This window comes from Lepus europaeus, chromosome 22 (assembly GCF_033115175.1).
Source record: "Lepus europaeus isolate LE1 chromosome 22, mLepTim1.pri, whole genome shotgun sequence".
Classification (NCBI taxonomy): domain Eukaryota; kingdom Metazoa; phylum Chordata; class Mammalia; order Lagomorpha; family Leporidae; genus Lepus; species Lepus europaeus.
The window spans coordinates 10,634,195-10,650,745 of NC_084848.1; the positions used below are offsets into that span (position 1 = coordinate 10,634,195).

A 16,551-nucleotide genomic window follows, 5' to 3' on the forward strand; every position below is an offset into this window, starting at 1 on the left:
ATAATTCAGACTTAGTCTTTAGCCCCAAGAATCATTCTCTGGCTTTTCTATAGAAGTCTGACAAGGAGTTTTCACATATTACAGTATCTTAACTTGTCCTGGCTGAATCTAGGCATCAAATTCTAATTCTGTTTTTTGAGAAGGATTTTATAAGGACTTTGAACCTAAGCAGGTTTTCAAATCCGACAGCCAGGACTATAGTCCATCTCCCACACGGTGTAGACCTGAGCAGCTTGTACACTGGAGTTGTTTTCATTCATGTGAGAACAATTCAGGAACACTTTGAAACCAAGCCTGAAACGTCTTTGGAATCTAGTGGCTGGGTGGATTATACCAAGTGGACACAAAAAGGGTGGACACATTTAGGGATTAATTCCTGTAACTCCTGTGTGTTACCTATGCAAGCTAAGTTATACATTTAGTTTTTAGTCGCTTTAAAAGTGTTATATAGTGGCCGGCGCCGCGGCTCACTAGGCTAATCCTCTGCCTGCGGCGCTGGCACCCCGGGTTCTAGTCCCGGTCGGGGCGCCGGATTCTGTCCCGGTTGCTCCTCTTCCAGGCCAGCTCTCTGCTATGGCCCGGGAAGGCAGTGGAGGATGGCCCAAGTGCTTGGGACCTGCACCCACATGGGAGACCAGGAGAAGCACCTGGTTCCTGGCTTCGGATCAGCGTGGTACGCTGACCGCGGCGGCCATTGGAGGGTAACCAATGGTAAAGGAAGACCTTTCTCTCTGTCTCTCTCTCTCTCACTATCCACTCTGCCTGTCCAAAAAAAAAAAAAAAAAAAACTGTTATATAGTAAGGAGAATCATTTGAATATTGAGATTAGTTTTAATGATTTGAACCATTCCTTATGAGGAGTAAACTGACAGTTATTGAAACTGTAGTCAATGGGGCCGGTGCTTTGTCGTAGCAGGTAAAGCTGCCACCTCGAGTGCCAGCATCCTATCTGGGCGCCGGTTCAAGTTCCAGCTGCTCCACTTCCAATCCAGCTCTCTGCTATGGCCTGGGAAAGTAGTAGAAGTTGGCCCAAGTTCTTGGGCCCCTGCACCTGTGTGGGAGACCCGGAAGAAGGTCCTGGATCCTGGCTTCAGATCGGCACAGCTCCAGCCATTTGCAGCCATCTGGGGAGGGAGTGAACCAGCGGATGGAAGACTCTCTCTCTGCCTCTGCCTCTGCCTCTCTCTGTGTAGCTCTTTCAAATAAATAAAACCTTTAAAATAAAAAAAAAAAACTATAATCAAGAAATTTATTCTCATTTGATTCTAATTTTTTTAAAGATTTATTTATTTTATTTGAATGCAGAGTTACAGAGAGGCTGAGGCAGAGAGAGAGAAGGGGGTCTTCCATCCGCTAGTTCACTCCCCAGATAGCCACAATGGCCAGAGCTGCACTGATCCAAAGCCAGTAGCCAGGAGCTACTTCTGGGTCTCCCACTTGGGTGCAGGGGCCCAAGGACTTGGGCCATCTGCTGCTGCTTTCCCAGGCCACAGCAGAGAGTTGGATTGGAAGTGGAGCAGCCAGGACTTGAACCAGCGCCCATACGGGATGCAGCATCACAGATGGCGTCTTTACCCGCTGTGCCACACCGCCAGCACAGTTCTCATTTGATTCTAATTTTTCCCATATTCTACTTGGACACACATGAAATAATACTCAGCCACCTCTGCACCCTGCAATCTAGGAGCATTATGACTTGCCATCGTAAAGCAAATGTGACACATCAGGTGTGAATACCAGTACCTATTGAATGTCATTTTATTATTTTTAGGAATGTAAGAATATATGTATATGGACTACTACAAATTCTAGACGGAAGTCTTCAAGTTTTATTTTTTTCACCTGGGCGGGGGGCAGTGGCGGAAGGAGTCATTCCTCAACATGTTGTGTTTTAAAAGTGTAGTCTGTAGCACAACTGCGCTGAAACTGGCTTTATGACTGTTATCCTAACCACACAAAACCGAGGCCACCTCTACAACGCCAACAGGAAGAAAGTTGCACAGTTACTCTAAGCAGTGTTGGTGCTTCTGGTCTCCCTGCAGTCTTACTCTGCTGAAGTGATTCTCAGCTGAACATTATGACTGTTGTAACTTTGATAAGCATCCCACTTTTGTTACTTATTAGTGGTGTTCCTTTTTATGAAGTGTGAAATCTTGTGTACATTGTAATTTCTTTAAGTGAAGGTGATTGGTGTGAGGCTTTGATTATTGCTTTGTTTTGGTTTGGTTATGCTCAAGATTTGTCTGGTTATTGGGGTCTTTTATGGTTCTGTATGAATTTTTGGATTGTTTTGTCTATTTCTTTAAAAGTATCCTTGGAATTTTGGCAAAGATTACACTGAATCTATAGATCACTTTGGGTACTATAGACATTTTAACAATAATAAGATTGGATATTAATATGGGGTGTCTTTCCAGTGATCTGTTTCTTCTTCAGTTTTATTAGTGTTTATAGTTTTTAGTCTACGAATTCTTCATCTCCTTGGTTAAAGTTTTTCAAAATATTTTAATTTTTGTAGCTATTGCAAATGAGATTACTTTCTGATTTCTTCTTCAGATAATTTTTTTGTTATTGTATAGAAGTGCTACTGATTTTTATATATTGATTTTGTATCCTGCAACTTTACTGAATTTGTTCAATTCTAACAATTTTTTTGTGGAGTCTCTAGGGTATTCTCATGTCATCTGCAAATAGATCAATTAATTTTTTTCTTTCTCATTTGGGTGCCTTTAATTTCTTTCTCTTGCTTAACTGCTCACTAGGTTTCCCAGTATTATGTTGAATAGAAGTGACAGGAGTGGGCATCTTTGTCTATCTGATATCAAAATGTACAACCACCTAGTACTAGCATAAAATCAAACCATAGACCAACAGAACTGAATAAAGCCCTAGAAACATCTGTGAATTTAAGCATAAATGATTTTTGACAAAGCTGCCAAGAGCATACAATGAGTCAAAGACATTCTCTTCAATAAATGGTGCTGGGAAAACTTGATATGTGCACAAAGAAGAATGAAAATGAGCCCTCATATCATGGTATATACAAAAATCAACTCATAGTGAATCAAAGACAAAAATGTGAAGAAATGAAACTATGAAACTACTAGAAGAAAACAGCAAAAATGCCACAATAACAATCTGGTCAGTGATTTATTGGATATGACTCCAGCAGCACAGACAACAGAAGCAAAACAGACAAAATGAGATTGTGTTAAACTGAAAAGCTTCTGCAATAGAGTGAGGAGACAACCTATGGAATGGGAGAAAATACTTACAAACCATATAGCTAATAAGGGGTTAGTGTCCAAAATATGTAAGATTCTCAGAAAACTCAATAGTAAGAAAAAATAATTCGAAAAGGGGCAAAGGACCTGGTTACACATTTTGCAAAAGAAGATACACAAATAACCAATGGGAAAATGGAAAAATGCTCAATAGCTTTATCAGGAAAATGCAAATTAAAACCATGAGGAGGGGCCAGTGCTGTGGCACAGTGGGTTAATCCTCTGCCTGCGGTTCTGGCATCCCATATGGATGCTGGTTCTAGTCCCAGCTGCTCCTCTTCCGATCCAGCTCCCTGCCTTGGCCTGGGGAAGCAGTGGAAGATGGCCCAGGTCCTTGGGCCCCTGCACCCACGTGGGAGACCCAGAAGAAGCACAGCTCCGGCCATTGCGCCATTTGGGGAGTGAACCAACGGACGGAAGACCTTTCTCTCTGTCTCTCCCTCTCACTGTCTGTAACTCTACCTCTCAGGTAAATAAACCATTTTAAAAAATAAAAAGCATGAGGAGTCACCTGACACCTATCAGAATGACTACTATTGGAAAGATGAAAGACATCACGTGTTGGTGTAGATGTAAAGAGCCCTTGTGCACTTAGTAGAAATGTAATTTGATAGGGACAGCGTTGTGACGTAGCAGAACCCCAGAACCCCAGATGGGCATTGGTTTGAGTCCCAGCTTCTGAGCCAGCTCCGTGCTACTGCACCTGGGAAAGCAGCGGAAGATGACCCAAGTGTTGGGCCCTGCACCCACTGGGAGACCCAGATGAGTCTGCAGCCTCCTGGTTTCAGCCTGGCCCAGCCCCAGCTGGTGCAGCCATTTGGGAAGTGAATCACCAGATGGAAGATCTGTCTGTCTCTCTGTAACTCTGCCTTTCAAACTAATAAATAAATCTTTAAAAAAAGAAATACAAGTTGATACGGCCAATATGACAATGTGGAAAATGATTTGGAGATTTCTCAAAAAATTAAAAATAGGGAATTGCTATGTTGAGGAGATACCTGCACTCTTACATTCATTGTAGCATTGTGCACAGTAACCAAGGTATGACCGTCAGCAGAGGCATGCACGAAGAACACTATTCAGACTTCACAAAAGGAAAACCCCATTATTTGTAACACTATGGATGAACCTGGAAGACATTATGTTAAGTGAAATAAACCAGGCACAGAAAGACATACCACATGATCTCATATGTGGAGTCTGGAAGCGGACTCTGATCGCTGTTACCAGAGACTAGGGGACTGGGGGGTTGGGAGGCTGGGGAGATGCGTTCAAAGGACACAAACATTCACTTAGGTGGGAGGACTGGTAAACTTAAGAGACCTGTTTACATCATGGTGTCTATAATAACGGCATACACATGAAATGTTCTAAGTTGATTTTGCATGTTCCCATCATAAAAAATGTGAGGCAACGCATCTGTCCCTGGATTGGCCATTCTGTGGTATAGATGCAAACACCAACGCATCATGCTGTGCACCATAAATACGTGAGATTTTTGTCCATTTGAAAACTTGAAAAATTATATAAATTTATAAAACTTCACCAAAAGGAGATTAAATCAATATTTGTAGACCCCAGAAATCAACCAGAAGGCTACCCGGAGGGGTAATTCAGTGAAGTCGGTGAGACAAAAAGTACAGAAATAAAAATTTCATATATTTAAATAGTTGACTAAAAGGAAAAATTTATGAAAAACCATGAAGAGAACAAAAAGAAGACTTAAAGAAATATAAAAAGGCATTGCAATATTTGAATAAGAAAACATTTTCATAATATCAATTCCCCTTAAGTTAAACTGAACCCAGCAGGATATTTTTATTTTTGTTCTTGTTTGGAACCAGAAAAGCTGATTCCAAAATACCTATTGTACAATAATGAAAATAATGAGGTACTGGCACCTGAGTAGATCAACAATTTGGAAGGACAGACTAGAAAATCCAGGAATGGATCCAAATATAAACTAATTAAATGAAGGCTTTCCTTTAAGGGAGTGGAGAAAAACAGGATTATTCAGTAAACCATGTTGGGACAACTGAGTAGCCATCTGAAAAAAAAAAAAAAAGTTGGATCTCTACTTCACAGATTATACTAAAACGATTTCCAGATGAGTCAAAAATGTCACATTAAAAAAATAAAGCCATAAATTACCAGCAGATAAAAGAGAAAATCTATTTATTTAACTACAAAGAAAATCACATCACTATAAAAAAGACTAAAGAGAAAGGACAGATGGAGGAAATTTTTTGTAACTCACTGTATAAAGGTTTAGTTTCCTTGACATATAAAAATGTTTACAAATCAATAAGGAAAAGATCAACAACCAGAGAAAAATGGGCAAAACTTACAAACAAACAATGCAGAAGATAGGAAGTATATAACATGGAAATTGAATGATGATAGATTTTTTTAAGATGTATTAGTAAGCAGTTGTTAAGGTATGGGGAACCTGGCGTCTCGCCTACTGGTTGTGGAGCATATATTTCTACAACTGCAGTAAAGAGATACTTGATACTATGAAAAATAAAAAAGTAAATTCCTTTTAACCCCACAATTTTGATAGCCCTTTGTGGAGCCCCTGTTATGTGAGTAGGGACTCTAAAAAGGATGCTTTGTTGGGAGAATGGAGAAGCTGCAGTTACAGGGTGACAAAAATCAGGGGGTGGGGAGGATAGGCTAATAAGTGGGAGGGACATCCCTAAAGGAGTGACACAGTTCTTATAATCGAGGAGCCACCTTCTTTTTGTCCTTTTATGGTCTCTTCCACCAACTGTCACAGTTACAGCAGCCACAGCACTGGCAGGAGTGTTGTTCAGTGTGGGAGTTGGCTCCAAGTCTCAGGTCTTCTGGAGGTCATGCTGGCAGCCATGTTGGATCTCACTGGTTCTGACTGGTCGGCTGAGGAGGAGCGTTTGGCGGCAAAGACACCCTGTTCTCGAAGAGAAACAGGAGGAGGGTAGAAACTCAACTAGATTGAGCCTTTTCCTAGGGAACAATTTCATTCCTAGAAATTTGTCTGATAGCTATACTTACACATGTGTGAAATGACTATGGACAAGAATATTTTTTGTAATCGCAAAGTATTGAAGATGACTTAAGTAAGTGGCTGGTTATATAAATTATGGTCCATCCCCACAATGCAATAATAGGTATTCATTAAAAAGAGTGGAGCAACACTGAGGAAAGACCTCCACGGTGCATTGTTAGGTTCAAAAGTGTAGGATGTAACAGGGTGTATAGGAAACCACTGCCAGAATTGTGGTGTGGTGGGTAAAACCAGCTCTATGACACGGGCATCCCATGTGGGTGCCTGCTGGAGTCCCAGCTGCTCCATTTCCTATGCAACTCCCTGCTATTGCTCCTGGGAAAGCAACAGAAGATGGCCTGAGTGTTTGGGGCCCTGCCACCCATGTGGGCGACCAGGATGAAGCTCCTGGATCCTGGCTCCTGCCTTGGGCTTGGCCTAGCCCTGGCAGCTGTGGCCATCTGGGGAGTGAAACAGTAAATGGAAGATATATTTCTCTCTCTCTCTCTCTGTCTGTCTTTCATATAAATATTTTTTAAAATAAATAAGGGAAAGTGCATACTCACATGTATCCATACATGCACACATTAACATTCTGTGTGAGGTAAACAGTATCATCCCTGTTTTTCAGTTGAGGAAATTGGGAGTTAGGTAGGTGAAGTAACTTTTTAAAGTTACACAGTTAACAAAAACCACAGGAATTAAGAATCCAGAAAACATGATGGGCCAAGCTCCTGCTCTTTACTTTTCGATGCTGTGTCCAGTGGGGATGAGAGTGTTTATTTTAAGAACCTGCTCAAATGTTTGCTTGCTTTTATTTGGAGATATACAAGCACATGGGAACAAATAAAGTAGCAAAAAGAACTAACATGCAAAGCAATAGTTTCAGGCATCAACTGGTTCATGCCTTAGTCTTGTTCTCCAACAGCAGCCTTGTTAATAGTTTTCTGTGTTCTTCTAATGATTACCTCCAAAACTAAAATATCATTACTCTCTCTTGATTCATCACCATGTGCTGTTTTCATTAAGTTCAGCTTGAATGTTGAAAAACCAACAACACTTACATTGTTATAACTATCAAACACAATGAAATGAAAGAAGCAGTAAGAGACTGTATATATATATATATATATATATATATATATATATATATATGAATGTGTGTGTCTGTGCATATACACACACGGAGAGAGAATATGAATGAATGACTTGAAGGAATTAAACTATGCCAGGAGATTAAAATAAAAATCCTATTAATGATTTCAGGAAAGAGAAAATGTTATTATAAAAATGAAATAAAAACAATATAGAAAGCATTCTGAGAATAAAATAGAATTACTAGAACATAAAAGTATTAGGACCAGAGTTGTGGCATAGTGGATAAAGCCACTGCCTGCAATGCTGCATCCCATATGGGCACTGGTTCAAGATCTGGCTGCTCTACTTCCTATGCAGTTCCCGGTTAATGTTCCTGGGAAAGTAGTGGTGGATGGCCCAAGTCCCCCTGTGGGAGACCCAGATGATGAGGCTCCTATCTCCTGGCTTCAGCCTGGCCCAGCTCCAGCTGTTGCAGCCATCTGGGGAGTGAACCTGCAGATGGAACATCTCTTTCTGTCTCTTCCTGTCTCTGTGTTAACTCTGGCTTTTAAATAAATAAATCTTTTTGAAAAAGTATTACAGAAATTTCAAAGATCAATAGAAGATTGGAAAAACACATTAAGAAATTTCCTAGAAAATAAAGCAAAAAGACAAAGGGATGATAAATAGGAGTGGAAAGAAAATTAGACGAGCAGACCAAAAGTTTACTGAATAATGGAGGAAATAAGGTGCGTGTGTGGTACAGGAAAGGGGAGCTAAGTCCTTGCCTTGCATTGTGGGAAATCAATAGAATATGCCAGAAACTGGGGGGAAATAGCAACAGAAACCTTTTATAGATACAAATGTAAATTTAAAAGAAAATAGCATAAAATTGAAATTCCTTATCTTGGACAGAGAAAATGGGGTGCAGGGGAGAAGCTGCTATTTTTTTGCAACCTGCCTTGAAGAAGTATTTGACTGGGGCAGGTGCCGCGGCTCACTAGGCTAATCCTCCACCTGCGGCGCCAGCACCCTGGGTTCTAGTCCTGGTTGGGGTGCCGGTTCTGTCCCAGTTGCTCCTCTTCCAGTCCATCTCTCTGCTGTGGCCCAGAAAGGCAGTGGAGGATGGCCCAAGTGCTTGGGTCCTGCACCCGCATGGAAGACCAGGAGGAAGCACCTGAATCCTGGCTTCAGATCAACGCGATGCACCAGCCATAGTAGCCACTTGTAGGGTGAACCAATGGAAAAAGGAGGACCTTTCTCTCTCTCTCTCTCTCTCTCTCTCTCTCTCTCTCTCTCTCTCTCTCTCTTTCACTGTCTAACTCTGTCAAAAAAAAAAGGTATTTGACTCTAACTGTATAATGGTTCTTCAAAAAAAACATAAAAAATGTGTATTATGAAAAAACTGCATGGATTGCAAAAATATTTTGCACCAAAATAGTTTACCTTTTAATTTCATTTTTTCATGAACATTGTTAATTGCCCTCCTTTTCATGAGCCTCACTTATTTCACTTTACAGAACAGCCTCTGAATTCATCCACATGATAGCAAATAACAGAACTTCCTTCTGTTCTGAAGACTGAATAGTATTCCATTATGTGTACACACCACGTTCTCTTTGCCCGGTCATCTGTGGTGAACACCTGGGTTGTTTCCACATCTCTGCTGTGTGAACAATGCTGCAGTAATGTGGGTGTACAGTTATCTCCCCAACGTACTGATGTCCTGCTCCCCAGACGTGTGCTCAGAAGTGGGTTTGCTGGATCAGACAGTAGTTCTGTTTTAATTTTTTGAGGAAGTTCTAGGCTGTTTTCCAAATTGAATGTGCTCATTTGCATTCTCTCCAACAGGATTGGGAACAAAAGGTACAAAGGTTCCCTTTCCTCCACGTCCACCAACATTTGGCTTTATTCACTGTTTTAGTAATGACTAGGATGAGCGTTTGGCCTAGCTGGTAAGATGCCGGCTGGGATGACTACATATCAGAGCGCCTGGGTGTAAGTCCTGGCTGCACTCCTGATTCCAGCTTCCTGCCAATGTGCACCCTGGGAGGCAATAAGAGATGGCTCAAGTACTTGGGTCCCTGCCACCCACGTGGGAGACGTGCTTTGGGTTCCTAGTTCCAGGCTTCAGCCTGACCCAGCCTTGGCTGTTACAGGCATTTGGGAAGTGAATAGCAGATGGAAGTCCCCTGTCTGTCTGACTCTGTCTCTCTCTGCCTCTCTAATAAAATAATAATAATAATAATAATAATAATGTCAATTCTAACAGATATAAGGTAATTCTTCATTTATCTGATGATTAGGTCTGTCGAGCACTTTTTCATATAATCATTGACTATTTGTGTGTCTTATTTTGAGAAATATCTGTTCAGGTCATTTGCCCATTTTAAAAAAAGATTTATTTATCTATTTGAAAGTCAGAATTACAGACAGGGAAAGAGATATCTTCCATCCGGTGGTTCACTCCCCAAATGGCTGCAATGGCTGGGGCTGTGCCAGGCTGACTCCAGGAGCCAGGAGCTTCATCCGAGTCTCCACATACGTGTGGGGGCCCAGGTACTTGGCCCATTCCCCACTGCTTTCCCAGGAGCACCAGCAGGGGCTCAAGCCACATTTGCCAATTTCTGAATTATGAATTTTTTTCACTATTAGGTTGTTGAGTTACATATTGTAGATATTAACCCCTCATCAGATGTATGGTTTGTAAATATTTTCTCCTATTCCATATGGTGTCTCCTCACTCTGCTGACCATTTCCTTTGCCTGCAGAAGCTTTCCAGTCTGATGCAATCTCGTTTTTTCTACTTTAGCTTTTGTAGCCTGTAATTTTGGAGTCATATGCAAGAGGTCATTGGCCAGATCATTGTTATGGAGCTTTCTCAATTTTTTTTTTTTTGACAGGCAGAGTGGACAGTGAGAGAGAGAGACAGAGAGAAAGGTCTTCCTTTTGCCGTTGGTTCACCCTCCAATGGCCGCTGCGGCCGGCGCACCACGCTGATCCGATGGCAGGAGCCAGGTGCTTCTCCTGGTCGCCCATGGGGTGCAGGGCCCAAGAACTTGGGCCATCCTCCACTGCACTCCCTGGCCACAGCAGAGAGCTGGCCTGGAAGAGGGGCAACCGGGACAGGATCGGTGCCCTGACCGGGACTAGAACCTGGTGTGCCGGCACCGCAAGGCGGAGGATTAGCCTAGTGAGCCGCGGCGCCGGCCTACTTTCTCAATTTTATACTAGGACAAAACTGGAAGCATCATAATACTAGATTTCAAGATATACGACAGGGAAATTATAATTAAAACAGCCTAGTACTGGTAAAAAAAAAAAAAAAGGCTGATAGTCCAATAGAATAGAACAGAAACACCAGAACTCAACCCATGCATCTACAGCCAACTCATCTTTGACAAAGGAGCTAAAACCAATCCCTGGAGCAAGAACAGTCTCTTCAACAAATGGTGCTGAGAAAACTGGATCTCCACCTGCAGAAGTATGAAGCAAGACCCCTACCTTACACCTTACACAAAAGTCTACTCAAAATGGATTAAATACCTAAATCTACCACTGGACACCATCAAATTTTTAGAGATTGAGGAAACCCTGCAAGATATTGGCATAGGCAAAGAGTTCTTAGAAAAGACCCCAGAGCAAAGGCAATCAAAACCAAAATTGACAAATAGGATTACATCAAATTGAGAAGCTTCTGCACTGCAAAAGAAATACTCAGGAAAGTGAAGAGGCAACCGACAGAATGGGAGAAAATATTTGCAAACTATGCAACTGATAAAGGATTAATAACTGGAATATATAAAGAGATCAAGATACTAAGCAACAACAAAACAAATGATCCAATTAGGAAACGGGCAAAGGACTTAAACAAGTATTTTTTTAAGAAGTTATTTATTTATTTTAAAGAGTAACACAGAAAAGGAGAGGCAGAGAGAGAGAGAGGGCTTACATCTGCTGGTCCACTCTCCAGTTGCCGGAAACAGCCACTGCTGTACCCATCTGAAGCCAGGATCCAGGAGCTTTCTCCAATTGTTCCCACGTGAGCGCAGGGGCCCAAGGACTTGGCCATCTTCTACTGCTTTCCCAGTCCATAGCAGAGAGTTGGATCGGAAGTGGAGCAGCCAAGACGTGAACCGGCGACCATATGGGATGTTGGCACTGCAGCCAATGGCTTTACCTGCTACACCACAGCATCGTCCCTATAACAGGCATTCTTCAAAAGAGAAAATCCAAATGGCCTACAGACACATGAAAAAATGCTCAAGATCACTAGTCATCAGGGAAATGCAAATCAAAACCACAATAAGGTGTCATCTCACCCCTGTCAGAATGGCTTTCAAACAGAAATCAACAAACGCTGGTGAGAATGTGGGGGAGAAGGTCTCCTAATCCACTGTTGGTGGGAATGTAAACTGGTCCAGCTACTGTGGAAGACAGTATGAAGTTTTCTCAGAAATATGAATATAGCCCTACCATACAACCCAGCCATTCCACTCCTGGGAATTTGCCCAAGGGAAATGAAATCATCATATGAGAGAGTTGTCTGTATCCCCATGTTTATTGCAGCTCAATTCAGGATAGCCAAGATATGGAGTCAACCCAAAGGCCCATCAGCTGAAGACTGGATAAAGAGATTATGGGATATGTACACCATGGAATACTGCACAGTGGTTAAAAAAAAAAAAGCCAGTAGTTTGCAACAAAGTGGATGAAACTGGGCAACATCATACTTAGTGAAATAAGCCAGGCTCAAAGGACAAATACCATCTATTCTTCCTGGTCTGTGATAACTAACAGAGCACCTAAAAAGTAATCTATAGAAGTGAAATTAACACTTCAAGATACAGTGACTTTGAACAGCCCTTGTCTTAACTGTTGAGGAAAAATTTTTTTTCATACAATTTGTTGAATTCTTTACTTAGTATGGAGTTAGCTGTATGTATATAAAGTTAATTGAAAATAGATCTTAGTAAAAAGTAAGAATGGGAATAGGAGAGGGAAGAGGAAGAGGGGTGGGAAGGTGGGTATGGTGGGAAGAATCACTATATTCCTAAAGTTGTACTTATGAAAACATAAATAAATAGTTATACAATAAATTTTTTTTTCTCCTAGGAGTTTTGCAGTTTTGGGTCTTATGTTTAAATTTTTAATCCATTTTGAGTTGATTTTTGTGTACAAGTACAGTTTCATTCTTCCAGTGTAGATATCCAGTTTGTCTGTGCGTTTGTCCTTTCCCTGCGGTGTATTTGTGGCGCCTGTCAGAGTTTGGATATTATTTTTTCCCAGAAGCCCTTTTTTTTAAGGAATACAATCTTCAAACATTTCATAATTACAACTTAGGAACATGATGGACTCTCTCCCTAAGGCCATTTGTTAGGCATTTGGTCCTCCCAAAGTCTTAAATAATGGTTCATAAATTAATGTGAATGGTAGTGGATTAAGGGTATAGATGTAATCCAATCGTGGCATCAAAGTGGGGCCCTTAGGAAGTGATCAGATTGGATTAAGTTGATGAGGTGGAGTCGCTGTGATTGAATTATGGTTGCTTTGTAAAGAGAGGCATAGACTTGGAGAACGAACACATCTTCTGTTTCTTGGCATGCTGTGTGAGCATGTTTTCCACCACACACTGCCCTCATCAGGTGCTTGACCAGTGGGGACATCTAGTCTTGGACTGTGAACTTCCAAAACTGTGAGCAAAAATGTTTTCCCCGATAAGTAGCTTCTGTCAGGTATTTCAGTTGTAGTAATAAGAAGCCAACATAGCACTCTTGTCAAAAAAAAGTTGACTGTAATTATATGATTTTATTTTGAAACTGACTATTTATTCTTTTGGCCAAAGTGTTTATTGTTATGCCAGTGCCATATTGTTTTGATTTGCAATAAATTTTGAAATCAGGTAATTGATGTTTTCAGTTTTCTTCTTTTTGTTCAAGATTGCTTCAGCTATTCAATCTTTTGTTATTCCATATGAATTTTAAGATTGCTTTTTCTATTTCTACTTCTGTGAAAAAATTTTGTTAACATTCTAATAGAGTTTTGCATTAAATCTGAATATTGATTTGGGAGGTATGGACATATTTTTAAATTTTTTAATATGTCCACATGGAATGTTGACACGGTAGGCCAGGGCTTTAACCTGCTGCACCACAGCGCCACCTCAGTATGAACATATTAACAATATTAATTTTTCTAATCCATGAGCATGGGATATCTTTTCAGCGACAGGACAGTTAAACTTCCTCCTTTCTCGTTTGGGTGATTTTTATTTCTTTCTGTGTCCTAATTGCTGTAGCTAGGACTTCTAATGCTAAGCCAAATAGAAGTCGTGAAAGTGGATATCCTTGTTTTGTTCTTCATCTTTTTATTTATTTATTTATTTATTTTTTTATTTTTGACAGGCAGAGTGGACAGTGAGAGAGAGAGACAGAGAGAACGGTCTTCCTTTTTGCCGTTGGTTCACCCTCCAATGGCCGCTGCGGCCGGCGCGCTGCAGCCGGCGCACCGCGCTGATCCAATGGCAGGAGCCAGGTGCCTCTCCTGGTTTCCCATGGGATGCAGGGCCCAAGGACTTGGGCCATCCTCCACTGCACTTCCGGGCCACAGCAGAGTGCTGGCCTGGAAGAGGGGCAACCGGGACAGGATCGGTGCCCCGACCGGGACTAGAACCCGGTGTGCCGGCGCCGCAAGGCGGAGGATTAGCCTGTTGAGCCACGGCGCCGGCCTGTTCTTCATCTTAAAAGAAGTTTTTTTACCACTAAGCATCATGTTTGCCATGGGCTTGTCATACATGGTCTTTATCATGTTGAGAAATATGCCTTTTGTACAAAATTTGTTGAGTTTTGATCATGAAAGGATGCTGAAATTTGTCAAAATTATGTACTTTTGTTATTGTCTGTTTTTTCAGTCATACTTTATGCTACATGAGGTTCTTTTCCCTTTTTTTTTTTCAGTGTGATCCCTCTGTCATCCTGTGCCAACACGGACTGGTTACTCTCTACTTTCACTGGTCTCTTATTGCAGGGCTTACCGTTCACTATCTGCCATGGTTTTCTCCAATCCCCCGTAGATTCCCTGTCTTTTGTTTTGCTGGAGTACATCCTTAGGCAACTTCCTAAGAATAACGAACGAGATATAAATTTCTGATCTTAGTTTTATCCATTAGAAATGTGTACTTGGAGCCAGCACTGTAGCTTAGCAGGTAAAGCTGCCTCCTGCAGTGCTGGCATCCCATATGGGCACCGGTTCAAGTCCTGGCTGTTCCACTTCCAATCCAGCTCTCTATTGTGACCTGGGAAAGCAGTAGAAGATGGCCCAAGTCCTTGGGTCCCTGCACCCATGTGAATGAAATCAGAGAAGACCCCCTAAAATTCACACTGAAATGTGGCCCCTTAAAGTTCCCTAGAAATGCTATTTTGGGTGCCACATGTGCTACCGAAATTTGGGGTGCCTTACGATTTCACCACAGGCTTATTACTAAATCCCCTATATTAATAAGCCCAAGAGGGTTCTTGCCTAATATTTAGAGAAGAATTCTAAATACCGGCACAGATAAACAAGGCAACATGGTACGTTTTAAGCTTTTATTTATTAAGAAAGGTGCATAAGAGAGTGAGAGCTTTATTTAGGGGAAAGAGGTGAATAGGGGTTCATACCAAGCACCAGGAACCAGCCACGTGGAAGAGCATCTAGGCCAGGAAGCCTAGAGCACATGGCCCGGAGGCTGTGCGCCCTGGAGGCACGGGGCTACAGCAAGCCCCTTCCTGACAAGAGACCAGGGAAAAAGAGCCAGGGCCAGGCACACTGTGCCCTAGGCTTTTAACCCACTCCAAAGGGGAGTGGTTAATTAACCTGATTGGCTGGTGGGCACCCAGGTGTGGCCAGGTAGGGGGATGAGGCCACACAGGGGTGTGGCAAAGGCATCAGGTAGGGGCATGAGGTCACACAGGGGCGTGGTGAAGGCGTGGGCTTCCAGTTCACAAATCTGATCAATTTTAACCTGTATGCCTGCCTACTTCAGGAAGACCCGGAGGAAGCTCCTGACTCCTGGCTTTGGATTGGCCCACCTCCGGCCGCTATGGCCATTTAGGGGGTAAACCAGCAGATGGAAGACTTCTCTCTTTTTCTTTCTTTCTCTGCCTCTGTAGCTCTACCTTTCAGACAAATAAATAAATCTTTTTTTTTTTTTTTTGACAGGCAGAGTGGACAGTGAGAGAGAGACAGAGAGAAAGGTCTTCCTTTTGCCGTTGGTTCACCCTCCAATGGCCGCCGCGGTAGCGCGCTGCAGCCGGCGCACCGCACTGATCCGATGGCAGGAGCCAGGTGCTTCTCCTGGTCTCCCATGGGGTGCAGGGCCCAAGGACTTGGGCCATCCTCCACTGCACTCCCAGGCCACAGCAGAGAGCTGGCCTGGAAGAGGGGCAACCAGGACAGGATCGGTGCCCCAACCGGGACTAGAACCCGGTGTGCCGGCGCCACAAGGCGGAGGATTAGCCTAGTGAGTTTTTAAAAAAAGTTCTTAATTATTTTAATTTGAGTGAGCGAGAGACAGAGAATTCTGTTCTGCTGTGTTTATGCTAACTCATTCCCCACATGCTCACGACAGCCAGGGCTGTTGTCTGTATGTGTGACTTTCAGATACCTTCACCTTTTTCTTTATTTCATTTTATTTTCTTGATGGTCTTCATTCCTCTCCTCCATGTTCCTTATATTTGTGGTCAAAACTGTTATTCCTTGGGCACCTTGAAATATAATGTTTCTTTTTGAAACTATTTTATCTTTTTCTTTCATTTCCTAAGCTTAGTCAACTCTCATTTCACATCTTCCTAGTTTGTTCTGTTTCTAGTTCTTTTGAACTTATTATCGAGTGATTTTTTAAATATGCAAATTCTTGTTCTAATCTATTTAACTCATGTTGGGATGCTGAGTCATAGTTTTCTCTGCTTCCTGGTTTGTAGATGCGTCTGTGTGTTTGGTGGGGAGAATTTTCCGTTTTATCATCATTATCAGAGAGCACTGGTCAGCCTCTGAGCCTTCGTGACTAGCAGAGCCCAGAGGAGGTCAGAAAGGTTCAGTCTCACTTGCTAGATATTCAACAGCCTTCACAGGATGACGAACACCGAGGACAGACTGTTGTATTGAAGAGCCAAAGTGACTCCATTT

The 16,551-nt window shown here is 42.1% G+C and overlaps 1 protein-coding gene across 1 annotated transcript in view; it reads left to right on the forward strand.

Annotated features, from left to right (window-relative positions):
* Positions 1–6,139: 6,139 nt before the first annotated feature.
* The window catches only part of CATSPERB (cation channel sperm associated auxiliary subunit beta), a 132,862-nt gene continuing 122,450 nt past the window's right edge, over positions 6,140–16,551 (forward strand). The window contains exon 1 of the mRNA XM_062181030.1: positions 6,140–6,240. Within this exon, the coding sequence (XP_062037014.1) occupies positions 6,140–6,240 (101 nt within the window). The remainder of the gene's footprint in view (positions 6,241–16,551) is intronic.